Source organism: Acromyrmex echinatior, chromosome 14 (assembly GCF_024713525.1).
Source record: "Acromyrmex echinatior isolate Ae372 chromosome 14, ASM2471352v2, whole genome shotgun sequence".
Classification (NCBI taxonomy): Eukaryota; Metazoa; Arthropoda; class Insecta; order Hymenoptera; family Formicidae; genus Acromyrmex; species Acromyrmex echinatior.
In genome coordinates, this window is record NC_141865.1 from 2,660,599 (window position 1) to 2,682,904 (window position 22,306).

General features: G+C 28.0%; 2 protein-coding genes across 24 annotated transcripts in view; one reads left to right on the top strand and one right to left on the bottom strand.

Annotated features, from left to right (window-relative positions):
• LOC105147059 (uncharacterized) overlaps positions 1-22,306 on the top strand; it is a 124,202-nt gene that overhangs the window by 79,287 nt on the left and 22,609 nt on the right. For 21 of the 23 annotated variants that reach the window (XM_087413415.1, XM_087413414.1, XM_087413416.1 and 18 more), the window contains one exon: positions 9,294-9,317. The exons of the other annotated variants lie outside the window; for them this stretch is intronic. In XM_087413415.1, the coding sequence (XP_087269541.1) occupies positions 9,294-9,317 (24 nt within the window). The remainder of the gene's footprint in view (positions 1-9,293; positions 9,318-22,306) is intronic. 23 annotated transcript variants of the gene reach the window in all.
• The window catches only part of ash2 (set1/Ash2 histone methyltransferase complex subunit ASH2), an 80,100-nt gene that overhangs the window by 9,784 nt on the left and 48,010 nt on the right, over positions 1-22,306 (bottom strand). The gene's annotated exons all lie outside the window — the stretch shown is intronic.

Genomic DNA, 22,306 nt, shown 5'->3' on the forward strand with positions numbered 1-22,306 from the left:
ATTTTTAGAAAAAATTAAATAAAAATTGTTAATAAATTTATAGATAAACTCATTATAACAATATATGTGGTGGATTCACGTAAAGTCAATAACTCAAAAAATAACTCGAAATATAACTTGAAAAAGATATGAAAAATGTTTCACATAAAAGTGGAAAACGATTTTGAAGGAAACGTATTTTTTTTATCATGTGTTTTCTAGATGAAAACGTCAAAAAGATATGATAGTCACTTCTACTTTATTAAATAGACTTATATTATTTTTTTACAGAACATAAAAATGCCTCTAATTATTCTTTTTATAGAACTATTAAGGCAGAGATATGAAAAAATCAATAGTTTATGAGATATTTCATTCTTTGACACATATCGATATGAAATATTAAATATCTCGTAAACTTTAATTAATTTTTTGAGAACTTAACTATACCTTAATATTTTTGTGAACAGAATAATGAGATTAATCAATTGGTGGAAAGAAAATACATACCTAATTGCTTTAAAAAAATATGTAGGCAAGATGGATAATTTTTATTCACTGTCTATGAATTTGAATTTATTTTTTTTCTCAGAAATGGCGTATATTATCAGAGATAAAAAGATCTTTTTTCTGTCGATTTATTTCGTTCATTTAAAAACATTCAAACTTCGAAGAAATCAGTAACATATTAATTTTCTTCGTAAAAAAAGAGTACTTGCTTTTATATATATATATATATTATATATATATATATATATATATATTATATATATATATATATATATATATATATATATATTCTTAGATACTCCTAATTGAATAAAATAATAATATATAGTCCCAAAAAATGAGGCTTCATGTCTTTCAAATATATAAAAATTCATAAAAATAACTTGAATGGTTTTCAAATTTTTTGGAAAAACGAAATTTTTTCAACTTTGACTCTATATTTTTGAAACTAGACCGTTTCGGATGTATAATCATATGAAGTTTTTGTCTTGAATTTGTATAAGGGAATCATTCCTTAAAATCTTTTAACGTACTTAATATATGCCTTGTGTAAAGATTGTTTAAATGAAACAGATTGATGTATGTATGTGATAGAATATATTTTATTATCACTTGTACGCTTATTAAATACGTTTATTCGTAACAATTAACTTAAAAGTAATCAACTCTCAGTTTAGATGACGATCCCAAGTCTACAAGTTTCTGTATACTCATTATGATAAAAGATCATACGTGAATATTAAAGGTATAAAATTTTAAAACGCGCATTATCTATTTTAGTATCAAATTGAAATTCAATTTAATTTGTCTCGTTTATTGACGTGCAATAATTATTTTCAATTGAAGATAGAGTCAAGTAAATCAAAAAGATATAATTTTATGAAAAGGAAGATACTTTACAATTATCTAACAAACATTTATTTATCAAGATCAAATGTATATGTATTATTTATAAGTTTGGATAAACAGCAATGATTACTTATATGAAGAACTCATTTTATTTATGTAGCGTAACATTGCGATAGACGCAATGAAGATAATAAACAGGAATTAATTACGTCATGAATCGCGTTTCTTGGGAATATTGACGCTATTATCTGTCTATGAATTTGATCCTTGTAGACTTATTAATGTTATCTCTCTGAGGTTTCTGTTTAATATCGTCCGATAATATCGTCCTTGTATTGTTGTTTTCATATGATGTCATCTTTTTATTACAAACAATTGTGATGAGACAAATTCTTGTTACTATTGCGTTTGTAATAATTAAATCTTTCGTTTTATCTTCACTCAAGAAAGAAATATTCAATTTTAAGATATACTAAAATGTTTTATTCTTGTCCATTTTTTAAATACTTAAAGAAGTTTTAAAATATCTTCAAGCGTTTAAAAAATGGAGACAGAATAAAACATTTCAATATTCTTAAAATTAAGCATTTCTTTTTTTTGTGTTATTGATTGAATAATGTCTCATTTCGTTGTTATTAACAACATTATATATTATTTATCAAAATTATAAAACAATTCATTACTTATTCACAATTATTAATTTTATTATTGATATTTTATAATTTTTAAACCAATTTACATTTTGTTTTATAACATATTTTTTTAACATCAATCATAATCGGATATAAAAAAGATATTGATAAGTTTCTCGTGATTTTAATAAACAACAACACATAAACTAGTCGAACATATAAATTATTCAGAATTAATTATATGTTTTTTCATTACAACTGGTACTGATTCTTTTACAATAATCGACGTTGCTCGACAAGGAAAAATACGCTTTAACATCATAATAAACTTATTTACGCCTAGTTGCTTGTGACGTTTACTCTTCATTTCCTGGTTCTATACGATGTTACGATTTAGAATAAATACACTTTTAATCGGCAAAAATATCTGATAAAAACAATGTTATTTACTAACAATAAACTAACTAAAAAGCGCAATAGTATGGTGGCATTCCAAATCAATTATAAAGATTGACGTGTGTATAAATTTTCTTTATTGTTGCGATTTATATTTTTAAAAGAATGTGTTATTAAAATGTTTATATATGTACATATGTTAAACGTACTCAATATGTATATATGTTAAATGTACTATGTTTATATATATATATATATATATATATATATATATATACACACACGTAAGTTATATTTTTAAAAGATAAGATATATCTTCCTTTTACGCATCGAACTTTTAGTGATAATTAACAAGTTTCTCGTGACTTTAATAAACAACACATAAATTAGTTGAACATATCAATTAATCAGAATTAAACATACTAACTGTTTTTATTGTGCAATCTCGAACACATTCTATACATTATTTTTTTTTTATGCTAATGTAAATACTTTCTAACTCACATATATTTTTCTAACATATAAACTATATGTATATTTTTAATAAATAAGCATTTTTCATATGTGTGTTAAATTTGCAGAGTTTTTTGAACATCTTTCATGTTATAATTTATATATAATACAATGAATATTCGTACAGGGAAAATATTTTTTTTAATCTTATTTTTGAAAAGTAAACATAAACATAGTGACGCATAGTGACGCAGAATCACTAATATGATTGCTCTCTGTGCCAAAGATCCAGAATTCAAATCCACTCAGAACATATTAGGTGCGCAACTAAGTTCCCGCTGTCAACAGATGGCTTCAGCAGTAAGTGAACAGTTTTATCGTGATGGTATACGAGCTCTGCCAGAAAGATGGGAAAAAGTAGTAGCTAACGATGGGCAATACTTTCAATGATTCATTTGTAACCATTTTTTCACAATAAAGTTGCATTTTTATCAAAATAACAGCGAGAACTTAGTTGCGCACCTAATAAATTAAAGCTCTTATAGATATACCAAGTAGGTCATAGGTTCTCCACTTTTGATTTATTAACTATACCCTATATCAATAATATTAAGCGCTTATTGGACCATAGACAACTAAATTGAAATATCGGTCGAAATAATCAATAGGAAGATTGTCAGTATTTCGGCTTAGATAAAAGGAAAACACTATTTTGGTGTATCTAAAGCTTTACATGAAATTTTATTTGATCGCCATTTCTCAAAAGGCAATGGCAAACCTCTGAGAGTATCTTTGCAATCGTTGTTCGGATTCGGCATTAAAAACTGTAGATCCCATATATCAGTGGATATATGTATGTACATTCGCCAACATACATGGCAAGAGCGTGGCGTTTTAATATCAAATTCCTTCCTCCCAAAGATCATGTAGAATAGAAAAGGTTATGGAAGAGGCTGATATCCAGCAGTGGATGAAATCAAGCTGATATAGATAGATAGAAATATAAACATTATATCCAGCGAGAAATGACTCATCAAATTGATGTCGTATCGATATCGATACGATAATTTCAACACCAATTCGACATGAATTCGACATCTAATCGACGGTCATTTTTTGCTGGGTAATTAATAATTTATGCATAAAAAATAAAATAGATTGTATGTTTCTTAAATTTATATAAATCAAAAAGATGTGCATTAATTATAGAAAATATTTCATCTTAAAAGTAAACAAAATTCTAAAATCAGGAATACATGTAAAGCTCGTTTGTTTATGTTAGAACAGAATGTATTCATTGTATAAAATTGCTAATTAATGTTTATTTTCTTATAAAAAATTCCTTGTACGAATACTTTTTGCACTCACAAATTTGTACATAATTTGTGCGAATGTAAATTACTCTTGACAGTTTTTTTTAAGATAAAAAGGATGAGAAAGTGATTTCGTGTGGGAAAAGGTCAAGTTTTGGTTTTTGAATCAGCAGCTTTCGGATGCGTACGGTACCTCTTTTGACTTCGAGATTTTCTCCAGATGGACGAGAAACTCAGGATTAAATTAAATCGCGTGTAGCCGAAAATAATGCCGCTTTCGCCCTCGTGTATTCAGATATAAACGTCGCGCTCTGCCAGGCCACAGGCTTGAAAATAGTTACAACATTTAGGGTGGCAACCCATGGCTTTTAGAGCGACGCACGCGTGTTGTGACGCATGAACCTCCTCTCCTTCCCGTCTCCCTTCCTTATCCTCACTAATTCGATTGATTCTTCTGAAGAAAATTGTTACATCAAGCATCTTGAGACAAGAAAGCTTTAATTCAAAATTGAAAGATGGTTAATTTTGTTATTTTTTTACTTGTTTTCCCTGAAAATTTCGAAGAACATTTAATTTATTTTGAACAAAAAATTAATAGGATTCTGAAATTTGAGAAAAATTAGATAAAAAGGCTGATGAAAGTTAAACGTACATAATATAAATTAATAAGCAAAATTTATTTAAAATACGTAAGTTAGACGTTTTAGCTCAATTTCGAATCAGTTTAGCAGTTTCATATACAGGGTGTCCCATCACTAAATATTTTATGTACTGATAGAACGGACTAAATTAAATCGAAAAGTCTTCTACCACATTTCGCAATAGTTACAAGATATTAATTACTAAAAATATTATTATTACTAAAAATATATATTAATTACTAAAAATCGCCGAATATTGGTTTGCAATAAATTTTTATTCAAATACTATCAACTTTACAAACAAAAAAAAACAGCAGATAGCAAAAATTGTTTATTTTCTTCTCATAGAGTTCTGAAAATTTTTTCAGAATTTTTTACTGCATTTTCTCATGTTGATAAAAATGATTATCAATAAGAAAATGCAGTACTAAAAAGTTAATAAAAAATTTTGAAAAAATTCTTAGAGCTCTATGAAAAAAAAAAATAATTTTTGTTTCTTGTTATCTTTCTGTAAAGTTAATAGTGCTTTAGTTAAAAAATTATTGAAAACCAATATTCAGCTTTTAAATATCTTTTTAATATCTTGTTAACTATTGCGAAAATTGCAAAGTGTTAATGGACTTATCGACTCAGTTTAATCCGTTCTATTTGCATATAAAAAAAAACTTTAATATGAAAAATGTAGGTATTCAAAATATCTACAAAATGAAACGTACGACGTTAAGATCGCTCCATTAGTTAAATTGAAAAAAATGAAGATTACTTAAAAGGCCTTTTCTTCACGCATTTATTGAGATTTGAACGCTTTAAAATTCTTGCAAAACGTATAGCCTTCAATCGTTGTAAAAATTTATCCTTGTTTTAGTCTAAAATGTTTATTAATGTTTGCAAAAAACTATTTATTTACTAAAAATCTATCTACAGAAAAGATAATTATTCGGATTATAACAGACATCGCGTCGATAACCTTAACCTTAACGATAACCATGAATGATCTTCAAAAGGTTTTAAGTAGCGATCATTGTTCGTTCAAAAGTTATTAACAAATAAAGTTTAAAAAATAATATCTTATTTCTGCTGTATTTTGACAGGTGTATGACTTTTCACGCAAAATGAGGTTCACTCCACCTCTCCCCTGTCTAGGAGAAATTGCTTCTTAGCGTGAAAAGTTGTGTGCCTCTACGTAAGAAGAGTATAGGATGATTTTTAATATTATATATGATAGAAATAAGACATTTTTTAAATTTTATTTGTTAATAACTTTTGAACGAACACACAAGTAATCATCTAAATCCTTTTAAAGGTCACTCAGGGTCATGACCTTGACATATGTCAAAGTCAATATCATCAATGCGATGTCCATTAATCCAAATAATTACCGAATTTTTTTTTAACTATATTCCGATTTTAGGGACATACAGTTTATACATATTTAATAGTTACAAATTTTTTCAAAAAATTTTATTTAATATTTATCCGACTTATGTCGCACGAAACGTGTGACCATCATTTGATATTGACAATGCTTCAAATCACTGCTTGTGCTGAAAATCTATTGTTTATGTGCAGTACAGATTTTCAGTACTGCAATAAATTTTGAAACATAGCCGTTGTATATAAGACTTATTAAAATTTGAAATAAAAAAGTAAGATATATTAATATAGTATTTAGTATATACACGGAGAAAAATGTATAGTAATACAATATATGCTAGAATTCTAATAAACTTTGTGGAATTATCAAGTTCATATAGGGATACGTGTCTACTCATGTAAAATTTTTTTTACATTTCTGGTATATGAGATTGTCGTCATAAAGTAAATTTATAACTTATCACATCTCAATAGTAGAATTTACTTTATCGACGAATATTTTCTCTTTAGCATTGACAAAATTTACTTTATTGCGTAATAAAAAATATATATGTATAAAAGTTTTGAGAATTGTTTGTGCTCATCAATCTGGAAAATAATACGATTTACTTTACTGTAAATATAATTAACTTTACTGAAAGTATGATTTATCTTACAAGATAATAATCACTTGAAATGATATACTGTAATCATAATGTACTTTTTATCTTAATCTCCGGTATTTGTACTCTTAGGCAAATAAAATTTATCACATATAATAATTTCAATGGACTTGAAAAATACATAAAATAAGTTGATATATTCTTACGTTTAAAATATCCAATGTTATATACATACAATGTTATATGCATCATGGCAGCGAAGCTCTTGTGTGTAACGCGCAGATGAGAGACACGAAACGAGAGATCCTGAATTCGAGTCTCGGCCGAGTCCAATTTTTCGTTACCGAAAAATGTAAAATTACTAACATTCTGCAGACTTCTTTCCGTAAGAATGGAATGAGAGATTTCTTTTAGATTGGTTTAATATTAAATGTTTATTATGTCTAACCTAAATTTTTCTGTTAAGAAAATTAATGGAATAGCGTGACACATCCATTCAAAAATATTTTATTCCAGATCAAAAAATTTTTCACTTAAGAAAAAAAAATTTTTTTTTAAGAATAAATACGGTTGGCTCTACATCAATCTTATTTTATTCTAGACAAAGAGTAATAGCATTGAATATAGAAATCTTTTCTGTGAGTGCAATCATATTATTCACATAAAATAAAAGAACTATAATATTACGTGTATACAATGCAGTGTATGATCATGTGTAATGTGCTGTATGCAATATTGTGTATTCAATATGCTGTGCGTAATACGGTCGTATGTTCTGAATACAAACGAAGCTGTAGAAAATAATTTTGTAACCAAACGAAACCCTCTTTTATCTTTATTCTTACATTTGAAAAAAGTCATTTTTTTATTAAATGGTTCTCACACACAACACACACACACACACACACACACACAAAAGTCGGTTCTAATTCATGACTGAAGATTGATTCTAATTCATGACTGAAGATGACCTCCATTTGATGCAACTACTTGAACGTATGAAGTGATTCTATTGGAGGTTTCTGTCAGCCTCATGCTCTTTTTCCTTGACATTGCCAACGATTACCAATTTTTCAAGAATGTTGTTGTCACGCTTGTGTATCTTCATGGTCGAAGTAGAATAGCATGCGTTGGCGACATATAATGGATAGTCGATCTTTTTATTTCAAACTCTCAAAGGATAGATGTACTGGTCAGTCTAGCAGTCCATAGAATCTGCAACATTTGCCTCCAACGTCACATTTCAAACGCATCAATCCTCTGTCTCTCCTTCATAAAAAAATATGGAAAATACCAGAGCTCGAACAAGGGGAATTTTCATCCTGCTCAAGATCTTCCGGTTCTCCAGATGTTCACAAGCTTCATCATCACATCTTTGACCATGGAGATTCTTTGCTTTATCGCATCTTCCACCTTTGCATATTACAGATCCCGGATAATAAAAGTCACAATCTTTATGCCTCAAATAGTTGGGATTACCAGCTCCATTATACATGAGCTTGGTTTTTTACTCTTGTTGATAGTAAACCCCATTTCCTCACTCTCGATTTTAAGTATTAGTTTGTTCATGTGTTCCACGATATTATGAGTATTACAGTTAGTTGACATATCGTAGATTGTTCATTCTTTTTGCTCATTAAGAGCAAATCCTTTTTGGTCCAGTGTCTTATGAATGATGTATTCTTCATAAATATTGAAGAGGCGAGAATATATGTATATCTCTGGCAAATATAATTATTTAGAAAAAAATACTTTTACTTACAGTTGCAATTCCTTCTTTCTTTTAATAAACTGAAATGATTGTTAGTCAGTTGAGTATAAAACATTCTAATATGACTCTCAGAGGGAAAGTCTATCGATCACTCGATTCTTTTTACTAGCCTTCTCGAGAAAGAAAGACGAAGTGGCCTATAATCTATAAATAGGTTTTCCCCGCTACTTTATCTTAATGTGCGTCGATAAATTCAGTTGGACCTTGAATACGGACCATACATTCTATAATAATCTTCAATAAAAAAAGAGGAGAAGGAGGAGGGAAAGACAATCGCTTCAAATGCAGATCGAATATCATATCAATCAAATCGAGCGAATAGTTCTCGAAAGCTGTTCTGTGATCAAACAAATTTATCGCGTTGATTAAATTAATTAATAGTGCATATCACATATAGAAGATATACAATGTCCTGTAATAATTAAAAGATCTTTTTTATAATTAAAAGAATTATACTTACGTCCTATCGATTTTACTAATAAAAAATTGATTTTCTATTTCGAAAAATACACTTTCAAGTTTTGCGACGTTGATTGGGAAAGCTTGTTACACTGTGTTACTATTCGAAATTGATAGTGTCTATATTTATAAATAAATTTTGAGAAAATCGCAGGTCTGCGCCGTTTTGTTTCCGTTTTGAATACGAAGGACTTCACTTTGTTATTATAATTATTTATTGATAAAAATATTTGTTAATTGAACATCTGCAGATCATGTAATCATTAAAATCAGCATAACATTTAATTCTGTCTGTTTCTTTTTTGTTGTTTCAGATCCATACTCGTTGTCGCATCTCGGTGAGTCTCCCATTTGCATGCGCAACAAAATTATTATTTTTTCTCTCTCTAATCTTTTCTCTCGACATCATTTAGCTTCATTTATTTCATATATTTTATCTGGCTTTTTTCAACAAGTATAATTAATACGTCTGCCCACTTAACTAATCTCAACTAAAATTTAATTAATAAAATTATATAATAATGTGCTATTTATGATGTTGCTTTGCATGGAAAGTCGTGTGCTCTTAGATAGGAGGTGTGCTGAACTTCGCTTCACGTAGAAGGTTGTATAGGCGCATGATACTTGAAAATTATACTTTAACTCTAAATATCTCAAAAAGTAAAAGAGAATGCCATTTAATTGTAAGGTAAAGTTATTCAGGATGATGACCTTGACAACATATGTCAAGATCATCAGGATTAGATTTTTTGTAAATAATTACCGATTCCCTATTCCTGAAGTTTTAATATTTAAATTCGGGACATCTTGTATAAAAAGTATATAAAGGAATAATCTTATAATAAATCTTATTTCAGAAAATATATACATTTTAGATTTATATAGATAGCATGAAAAATATTACTATTTTAAAAAATATATCGTAAAATATCGTTACATTTATCATCTTTTCTCTTTACATTAAAACTTTTATTCTCAAACATATATATATATATATATATATATATATATATATATATATATGTATATATATATATATACATATATGTATCTACAATTTAAACTCGCAATACAAATAAATGAGAATAATCTGCGCAGTTATTGATGCGCCAAATTAATAATATAATTTGTTTCTGTTACATTATTTGTTCGAAAATTTCGGCTCCTTGCGAGGCATCTTTAACGAAATAATTTTCGAGTGTCTTGAGCGTGTTCGACAAGTTCTTGTTATAGAGTTTCCATAAATATATGCCGAATGAGCCTCTTCCAAGTTCCTAGGGCGCGATTTCCGTAACTGTCTTTACACGCCTACCGACAGTTGTCAGTGTCATTGCGCAGACATTTTATACGGTGAAAAAGCTGCGCAACAACACCGACAACTGTCGGTAGGAATGTAAAACACGAACTCGCGCCCTGGAAATGTGCGCGAATATTTCTTGAATTTTTTTGTCATCCATGTACGTGTGTATTCACCCTCAATTTAATATTAATGTAATTAGTCTGATTTAATTTTTATCCGCGTCAAATATCATATCAAATTTCTGATCGACTTCTGACGGACTTCAGACAGTAATTATTTAATGATAATTAATGCTGCTTATCATTTATTAAACGACATTAAAAAAACTTATTTTCACATTATTAATTTATTATGTACTTTAAAGTACATAATAATAATAAATTAATATCGATTAGATAGATGAGAATACGAAATCAAACTCCGAGTTTTCGTCGTTGATTGGCGCTTCGATCGGATCTCAGTTACAGTAAAGGTCAGACGGTGGCAATTTGCGATCATATCACGATCGTTATCGAATGAAAGCAATGCGAAAATAGATCACAGAAGTACCCAATTGATTTTACGAAATACTTTTCTCTAATTGTTCATATTTACATTAGTTCCAAGTTACTTAAATTATCTAATCCTTTTTCTTAAATATCGCACTTTATCTTTCTAAACATTGTATTTTATTTCTTTGTCAAAAAATTCACTAGTGAATCAACGTGATGTAGAATTTATAACGAATAATTTTTATCTTGTATTTTTATTATATGATGTGATTAAATGCACTATTTATTGTAAATAAATATGCTAATTGGACATTTTTTTATGTCTGTAAAAAAGAAGTTAGATTCCAAGTAGCAAAGTTTGTCATTTTGATGTTATATTTTGGTCTTTTACTGACCAAACTTACACTACCCAACGACTTATGACGTAAATATGACATCACGGAATGGCGTTACGAAAATTATATATGCCGTCACGAAATGACGTCAGTATGACATCACGGAATGCCGTGAATGTCGAATAAAAACCTATAATCACTTTTTGATCACTTGACGTCATTTGTACAAATATGACTTGAATTTTGACGTCAAACAATGACAAACTTTGCTACCTGGGATGATACCCTTAAGCTCTCTTAAGATATAGAGATCTTATAATCAGAGACTGACCATAAGATAACAACTTATTGGTCTAATGATTCTTCGTCAAATCGAATTAGTTAGAATATATTTTTTTCTTTCGTATTAGAGTTAGCACCAGAGAGCATATATCTTTTACACTATTGCAGAGCTAAAACATATTCTTTCTGGATGATTTTGATGAAAAATGTCACACCCTTTGTTGTGGAAAATATCAAACTCTGATTACATTGAAAAAATAATCCTAATATTTGCAAATAAACATTTTCTTCAATTTATTGATTATAAAAATAATACATAGTGATCAAAATTGAATAAAGATTTTACTATGATGACAAAATATACATTTCTGTAAAATATCTCATTAATTATAAATAAAATGAAACAGATGAGTTATTTACTAAAATGTTATTTCATCGTATTTAAATGAGAATCTATAGTTTAGTAAAATAAATATTATATCCCACAAATAAGTTTTTAAGTACTTTTTTCTTAGTATAGAGGATTTCTACTCTGATACAGAAATAAATTACGAAATAATTAGGAAATAATTGAATTTTTTTAATTTACAACGCAATAACTTTTATTGCAATTAATGTGTTACATTTATTACAATATGAAGATGTTTAAAATAAGAAAAATTAATACATGTTTTTCTAAACAAATTTCGCTTTCTAAGGTATTATTGATTTAATAAAGTGATCTAGCTATGTAGTGTAATTTCAAGACTTTAAGTTGATGAGCTTAAGGAAGCCACTCTAACTGATATTTTCTTTATTTAATAAATCACTTTTTTGTTCGCATCAAGGAACTGTAGCGACACAATGTGTGCACATTATTTTTTGTACTATTTTATTGCTTTATTGAAATTGCGTGTTTTAAAGAAAATTGTTTAATTTATTCATTCTTTACTCTATCGGAATCAAGAGAACTCGGAACAAAATTGAAAGTCTCTACAGAGAATAATCGAGGTGATCGAGTCATGTGGTCCGCTTTGTGTAATAGATACCGCTACGTCAAACTCTAGTAGCTCTTTAATGACAGATATACTGCGTATACATTTCGATATACGACAAAGGATCGAGTTAGAATAGAGGAAGACGCAAATAACAACACGTGGGGGACACTTGCGCCTTGACGATACCGCCGGAACTTCAATTGTACCAATCGCGAGACTCAGTATAATAACTCGCTTGTTTATCCATATGTGCACTTGCATTGACGACATTGACGTAGACCGGCGCAATTACGGCGACATTACGAGAGCTCACAATCGTCTGGATTACATTACGTGTGTCTATCATTGCGAAAATTTTCGTTAAGAAAATTCGTTCGCCATACGTCAGAATTTAAGCGCGTTGCGGACCGATGTAAACCTGGCACTCAACTTTATCAAAAATAAAAATTAATACCGTAGGCCGTTCGTACTTCGTTTGTACTTGTTTGTACCGATCATTATTTCGTTTGTACGTCAAACAGTTAAACAAAAAGTGAAAAATAAAAAATGGCCAGCGCGCAACTGTAAGATTTTTTAATTTCATTTATGCCATTCGAAAGAGAATCGTTTGTACGCGTTTGTACCTCTCCTACTTTCGTTTGTACCTCAAAGGGAGATACAGAGATTTCAAAATTTCGGAAATACGCCAAGAGGGAAAATCGGCCATTTTTAAAGATATCGAAATGGGACGAGTGGCATTCGAAAGAGAATCGTTCGTACCCGTTTTTACCTCTTCTACTTTCGTTTGTATCTCAAAGAGTTCGGAGAGACAGCGCAAACGAAAAAGAAAGAAATTAAAAGAGGTACAAACGGGTACAAACGATGATGATTGGTACAAACAAGTACAAACGAACGGCCTACGGTATTAATTTTTATTTTTAATAAAGTTGAACGCCGGTTCACATCGGTGCGTTGCGACTAGAAACAGCGCAAAACGGTATGGAACGTTACGTCACGGTGCGAAATCGTTTCCACCATGTGAGATGCAGAAATGTCCTTGAAATCGCTTCATCTCTGCAAAATAACGCAGAATGAATTAAGATCATTCAAACTATATATCTTTCAAGATAGTTTCTTTGTGTAAATGGATTTCCTACGCACTTCTATTGCAAAACTAAAGACATTTTTAGTTAAAATTTTTCTGAACTGTATTCCAAAATTATACAAGCATTTAAAATCCAGCTAAACCGCTAATGGCATTATCTCCTTTTGGTTGTATACGATCTTATGAGATTCTTAAGTTTAATGTACATTCGAAAATGTTCTCTTCGAGGAAAATACTTGAAGAGGACGTTTTGGAATGTAGCTCTTACTTTGTTATTGCCTTTTCCGAATGACGTTAACGTTCTCCTGAAAACGCTATTCTTTCACCTAACAACTTTAATCGATAGATTTGATGAAAATTAGCTGATCTTTACATTAGAAGATTGCTTCGTTGTTACATTGTTATATTTGTCAGGAACTGTTTGATCAAAAACATGAGACTATAATTATTGTCGTAAAGGTAAACATGAAGTATTAATTTGATATCTTGGAAAAAATGATTCATGTTTTTTTCTAAGAAAAAAATGGTCCTTAAAAGCAATCCTACGCCGGTATTTATAATTAGTCCGTTCTTATTTCAAGATCATCTTAAGTAATATATTGAAATGTAATACAGCTCTGTGATTGGTTTATCTTAAATACAGCTCTGTGATTGGTTCATCTTAAAACGATCTGAAATAAAACTTTATTATGAATTTCGGCCTAAAAGCAGAAAGACCATATGCTCTTGGACGTTTCCTCAAAATGACGAAAAATATCAGCATACCTCTCTCTTTATTCATGCACGATTCGATATGAGACAGGTAAAATTGTAAAGAGAGATTGTTGTTCAAGGCCATCTTGATAACATTTGTCAAAATTAAAGCCATTGGAGAATGTTTTTCTAATTCTTGTTTTTATGTAAAAATGAAGATAAGAGAAATCTTCAATGACCTTGATCTTGACAAATATTCATTGTTCAAGTAATGATCCTGAACATTCAAGAAGTTTAGCTATCAACTGAATTAATGTACTGAAAATCTGTAAATAAATTTGGAATGCTAGAGATTCCGGTTCGATTCACAGCCGAGTAATATTTTTCGCAATAAATTTATTTACAGATTTTCTGTACATGAAGATCTTAAAATGATGCTAATTGAGCATCAAATTGTTAAATTGCTCGTCAATTTAATTTGTGATATTACTATAGTAGTTCATCAGTTGCGTTTCTAAGTACGAAAAATCAATTCAGTGCAAGACTATAATACAAATGTGGTATATAAATTTACATGAAATTATTTAAATTATTTAAAAATTATTCAAGATCTAGCTTCGGTCGATATAGGCATTATTTCTTAATTCTTTCTTATTGTATTTAAAATAATTTATTAAAAAATTTATATTTTTGTATTTTACAATAACAATAATAGGACTTATATTAGGATTCTCGAATTTTAAATGAACGTTCAACTCTTTTTGGAGTTCTCCTCAGCAAGAATGATACAAGTAAAATTAGCTCACATATCTATAATATGCCTAAGTCACTCGCAATTTGACAAAGATTTTATTTAAAAAATGTCAGATTAACAACGCTGCATCTTTCAAAATAAACGATTTCTCAAAAATGTGTTCCGAGATATCCAGAAAATTAATTTATATTCCGACTAGAAGATTTTAATATATACAATTTTATTTAGAATCTGGAAATTCTTGTTCTACACGTTTCTTGATATGACAATTGACGTTGTAACATTACTGTATGAAGCATCTTCACATATAGAAGAACATGTTTATTTAATTACAACTCTCGACTGTTGAATTTAATGTCAACTAGATGTAACTCTGCGTTTTAAGAATATTATTGAATTACTGAAGATGGCCAGATTGTGGCCGAAACGTTTAATGTTTTAATTAATGTAATAATAATTAAATATCACAAACTATAACTTGTGCTGTGGTTTTTTTATGCTCTTATTTTTTATATGTGTTAATATTAGAACCACGTTAGTTTCAAGATATATATCCAGAAAATGTTACGGGCACCGTCTACAAAAGTAAAGAATGATCCGAAAATACTTCAACTGCAAAATTGAAGCACAATCATGTGCAAATTTCCATGTCGATTTTTTGATAAACGATAAAAGCAGATAAAGTGGGATAAAGTCCATCGACTTATATTGGATCAAGTCCAATGTCTCTCGCTATCGATAAAATTGCACTGACGCGCAAACTAATACGTTGCAATCCGGCAACATTCGGGGGGATACAGCTTAAAATATGACAGAGTCAAATGCATCATTGAACAGTTGGACGGTTGTAAGTATACCAATAATATTATCCGACCCGAAAATTTCTTTCTCGTTTTTACTTTGTAAAAAATGATTTCTTTCTTTGTACAACTATAAAAAAATTGCATGTAAAATTACAATTATAGTGGGTAATCCTATTATTATTATTAAAAGTATATATTTATATACGCTCTGTGTAGTAAACAATACTGCATGCGCAGTCATAGTTAAGTATAGATTAGAAAAGGATAAAGATACCACTTGAACTGATTTTTTTGAGTGATTGCGAAACTAGTGTTCGTTCTAATAATATTGTACAACTGTATTTAGCAAAAAAAAAACTTTGCAACTGTTGTTAAAGTCTTTAATATTTATTTATTGGTTTACACATTTAAATTCAGTGAGAAACTAAGGACAAGATCAATTATGTTTAATGTTAATAACTGCTGAACGCCTGTTTCAGTGGATTTTATAAAGGTTTATAACATTCCACACAAAAATATGCTTTGTGTGTGTATGTATTAGTTACGTTTAAAAGAATAATTAATTTTAATTATTAATAACTTTTTAATAAATAACGAACGACAGCTACCTTTTGTTACTCATAGTTGTATGATCTTGCATTATATGTATGTTAATATTTAAAGTGATTGGAATGGAATTCTTTAACCAGCAGTTTTATCTCTCTAAACTTCTTTTAAGCTCAAAAATTTCGAAAGCTCAAAAATTGTATTAAAATCTTCCAGGAGCTTGTAATGTAACTCAAGAAAAAATATTTCATATATAATTATATATAATTACATAAAATTATATACAATTATATAAAAAAAATGATTATTTTTTAAAAATTAAATATTTTATATATACAATTATATATAATTATATACAAAATATATTCATATATTTAGTATTTTTTCCGAGTAATTTAATAATAATAATATAATATGAACAATTTGTAATTTAATTCGTTTTAAGTAATTTATTCTGTAAAGTATGTATATCAAGAATGCATTATAAATAAATGCATTTTAAATCAGATAAAGTTTATAATATCAAAGTTCATTTAATACAATAATATACCGATATAAATATTAAAAGATATCGACATTATATTCAAAAATAATGCCTATATATAATAATTTTAGCATTTATTCTGAATACACATATTACAAAAAATTTTCAATACTTTTTATATCACTTTTAATTTCTTTAAACATTTACATTTGTCACATAATTAACAAAAGCATCATAAATATTAATTCATTTTCATTTATCGTGTAAATATAAGAGATCGAGTAGCGCGTTTAAAATGCAAAACAGCCTAATGCCCTCATTAAAAAAAAAAAATATTTTTCAAAGATAAGTGTAGTGGATAAATGACAGAGAGAGTAGTTGTCACACAGATGTGCGTGATTCACGCAGAAAACAGCAGAAGTCACTTAATCGTTGATTAATCAGATGAAGTGCACGGATCAAGTTGATGAATCACCAGCCAACTCCAGAGAAAACGATTTTACGGAGTAACACAGAGTAGTTTTAAGATCACATTATTAAACTCCATCAATAGAAAAGATCTCGTGGTTCCTTTTAGAACATTAATCCTTTTAGAAAATTAATTACGCATTATGAGGAGCACTGGAAGCTAATTTCACTCGAAAATTGATTTTCAACTAGATATCACTCGATATAATCTACATAATCTTCATTATTAATTTGATTAACTTCGACGCACTCGATCGTTTTATTTTTAGATAGTTGTTAGTTTTATTAATAGATTTAACATTTATACGTTATTTAATCAGTTTCATTTTTTGTCAAATTCTCTATATAAAAAACCACTGATGAAATTGTATTAATTAATCACATTACATGCAGAAGATTGAAGAAAAATATTTTGAAAGTAAGGTTGATAAAAAACCTATTTAAAAAAAAACATTCAGTTTTTTTTTGTTTAAAATATGTTTTTAATGTTTTATATATGTTTTAAACAGCTTTAGAAAAAAAATCATGTTTAAAACAAAAAAAAACACCTTTTTTATATTTATTATTTTTCATTATAACATATTTTTACTTTCAAATATTTTGAAACGTTTTTGAGAGGTACATTTTAATATTTATAATTACACCTACTTCCTCATTTTTCTTAAACTTAAGCATATTATCACATGAATATAAGTATATTTGAATGTGTTTACTATTTAACATTTTAATTAACTGTATATATTTTAAATTATGCAAATTTAAACAATAGCATGGCATTTTGCTAATATAGTCCTTTATGCGTATTGATGATTACTTATGGCTTCTTTTTTGAGATTTTTATTTCAAAATAATTATTCCTTGAATTAATTGTAGTTCTAATATTAATCTATAATTTACGTTACTATAGATTTTTATAGACTGCCGAGCTGCTTACATACAGAGTTTTTGGAAAATAAATCTTTCGCATAGGGGCAGAATGAACTAAACTAAGAAGAAAAGTTCTCTACCATTTTGCAATTTTCGCAATAGTTAACAAGATATTAATTGATAAAAATTGCCGAAAATTAGTCTTTAATCATTTTTATTCAAATACTATCAACTTTATAGAAAAACTGCAAAAGACAAAAATTGTACATTTTCTTCTCATAGAACTCTTTTTTGAGAATTTTTTCAGAATTTTTTATCAACTTTTTAGTACTGCATTTTCTTATTTTTATCAACATAAGAAAATATCGTATTAAAAAATTTTGAAAAAATTCTCAAAAAATTCTTAGAGCTCTATGAGAAGAAAATTAACAATTTTTGTCTTGCAGTTTTTCTGTAACGTTGGTAGTATTCGAATAAAAAAAAAAAAATTATTGAAAACTAATTTTCGGGAATTTTTAGCAATTAATATCTTGTTAATTATTGCGAAAATTGCAAAATAATAGAAGACTTTTCTTCTCAGTTTAGTTTATTCTGCCTCTATGCGAAAGATTTATCATTATTTTCCAAATACCCTGTATACATAAAGTTATATGTATATATATATATATATATATATATATATGTATTATATACATTTGTATACATGCATATATTCTGTATTACACTCTACTTTAATTTTATAATCAAATTACTGTTTCCTAAACAAAACTAAGACTTTTTAAGACTATTTTTATGGAAGGCTACATTACCATCCATGTTTTTCTTCAATTTGCTATTATGCAATATTTTTATTAATACTAATTAATAAATATTTCATAATTTTGAGTCCAGAATTGATTCAACAACATTTTAATGAATGTAATTATCAAATTTTAAATAAACTTAAATCTTCATTATTAAGCAAGTAAACCAAATTATCGTGTAAAATGTAATTGAAGTATTATCTTCTCTTCTACTAAATAGTATTAAAAACACATTTTTTAAACATTTGTTTTAAATTGTTTTAAAAAATAGCATGTTTAATTTAATCTGATGTTTAAAACATTTGTTTAAAAAAAAAGTTTTAAACAAAACAACCCTGCCTGGAAGTCATTTACTTCGTACGGTATTACCGTCTTATTATCGCCGGCTTATTAAGTTATTTATACTATTAAGCTATTTTATCGCTCGACAAGCGCCTTATCCACGATAGAACAGTGCTGCTGTTTTTAACGAAATAATGCAACGTCTCGATCATACTATTATAAATAGAGTTAAGCTGCTGGATATAGAATCGAAGTTCATAAATCGCGCGGACAGTGACTTGACGAAACGGTTGAAAAATCGGAAAATTTCAGTTTCAAGATCTTACATTAAATGTTCCTAATGTATTCTCCTATTTCGTCCGCAAAGTTTCACGAAAATAATGACGTCATGTAAATTTTGCAGAATATGACAAACGGCGATGAGGATGACGTCGAGAATGGCATTTCCCCGATTCTCTTCGCGCGTCATTATCGTCAATCCTGACGGCGCGTGTAGTAGAATCATGGAAAAAAAACAGTCGTTTGCGCAGCCGGATTGCGTAAGCTGAGTGAGTACCCTGTCACGTTCGAATCACGTTGCGGTGATTTACGTTACCGCAACACTCAGTCAGAAACCGGCTCAGAACGACCCCACATATTATAATTATTATAAATCGATTACTAATATTAGTTAAATGATATTCAACTGAGCGAAAGTCCGAAGATATTTAATTTAATGCTTATTTAAATATTACTTATTTTTTAAACGTATTGTTTAACATACATTTAAGTCTTGAATGACACTACTTTTAATTAAAAAAGATATATAAAGACAAAAGTAATTCTTTTACATAGTTTTTTAGGCAATTCTGCGTTCTATTATATTGTACCACATTGTTTTATTATATCATAATTTTGAAAAAATTGCGATAAAAGTTACAGAAAAGAAATATTTTAATGGCATTATAACTACGATGTGTGATTTATTGCAATTAACATTAAATATCTTTGTAAGATTTCCAAGCTTTGAAGAATTTATTGCATCCATTATAATTAAAAAAAATATTTGTGTATGTAATTAATATAGAACTTATTACGTCAAAGTTGATGTAATTTATATATGTCATTAATGTTAATAATTACAAAATATTTGGTCTTTAATGGCTATGTAAGTCAATCTTGAACCTACAATAAATCTTATATTAATTATAAATATCTTTTTAATTATAATTAACATAACAAATTCTTTTTAGGAACTTAAGGTTCTAACAACATACTTAATTTTAATTACAATAAAATTGTTTCAACACGTATAATATATACGTAATTAGAATATGTACTACTGAAATAACTTTTTTGCAACTTTAACCACAATTTTTTTAAACTAATAATATTATAAAGTAATTCAGGAAACGAAATCATACCCAGCGCTCAGAAAACTTTAAAAACGACTGTATTTCGAAGTGTATTTCGATTGTATTCAAAAAGAGTCAATTTTGTGATATAATATTACTGCATAAAATTAATTTTGGCACGTGTATACATATATGTTTAATTAACTCTCGAACAGGGGACTCCACTTCAATGATCTTGACTTTAACACATATTATCAAGGTCATAATCTGTGACCTTCGACAGGTTTTAGCCGTCGTTTGTTTATTATGAAAAGTTATTAATAAAATAATTTTTAAAAAGAATGTAATTTTTGAACATTAAATATATTTCATTATATATTTTACAGACAGTCTACTGTATATTTTACATAACGTTTGTTTTTTTATGTCAAAACGGAATAAAAGAGACATTTCACGCAAAGCGAGATTCCTCCCACATCCCCTCTCCTGTTTAGGGGCGTTCGTCTTTAAAGCGATTTAATTATTAACAAATAAAATTTCTCGATTTCTTTCTCTGAGAAGTTGAACACTCCTAAGCAGGGGAGAGGTAAGGAAGATCTCGTGGAAAGTCATTATTCAAGAAGAGGAGAGTTTAGGATAATTCTTAACATTGTATATAGCAGAGAAATAAGATATTGTTTTTTAAAATCTTTTTGTTGATAGTTATTTAACTATCGTCGGACAACGAATGACGAGTAAAATTTGTCAAAGGTTAGATGATTAATTAGCCGTAATCATACTACAGATTGCCGATTACGGTTGTTGGTTGTCGGTTATATTTTAGCCAATCATGATGCAGCGAGTGCAAGTTAGTTGCAACGCGATTAGCGAAAATAGAACCGACAACTGATACCTATAATCGGCAATCTGTAGTGTAATTACGGCTTTACTCAGAGCCATAATCTTGATAATATATATCAAGGTCATCGAGATATATTTACTGTATCTTTTTTATATAGATACATATAACGATGTTTAGAACGTGAAATAAAGATATTTAAAAAGATATTCTTTTAAAGCTTTGACAAATAATGTCATAAACTTCAGAGAAACTTCATAAATACAAGATTTATAAAGTACCATATTAATTTATATTAAAATTATATTAGATTATGTTATATTATATTATATTATATTATATTAAATATGATATTATATATTATATTATATTAAATATTTTATTATATTAAAATATAGTATAAACTGCTATATATTATATACTGCTCAAATAATTATGGCATAGAAAAATTTTATGCAAAAATTGATCAACTTTGACTGACAAACTTTGTGAAAGATTATCATAGGATAACGTTATTTTTTTTTAAATTAAAGTTTGAAATCTATATTTTAAGACGCTATATCTTCACCAGTTTATACTATATTTTAATATAATAAAATATTTAATATAATATAATATATAATATAATATTTAATGTAATATAATGTAATATAATATAATATAATATAACATAATGTAATATAATTTTAATATAAATTAATATGGTACTTTATAAATCTTGTATTTACGAAGTTTTTCTGAAGTTCATGACATCATCCGTTAAGATTAGCCCAAAATTTTTCAATACTATAATTTTTTTGAGCAGTGTATTATATTAAAATTCGTGACTGTATTTGTATGGGTCTATATTATATTCACTATATTTGTATGGGTCTATATTATATTCGCTGACGACTTTATCAAGATGCTGACGATGACACTAACATGGAACTGATACATCGACATGCGAATAAATTTCTTCGTCTTTAATATCATGACGTGATTCA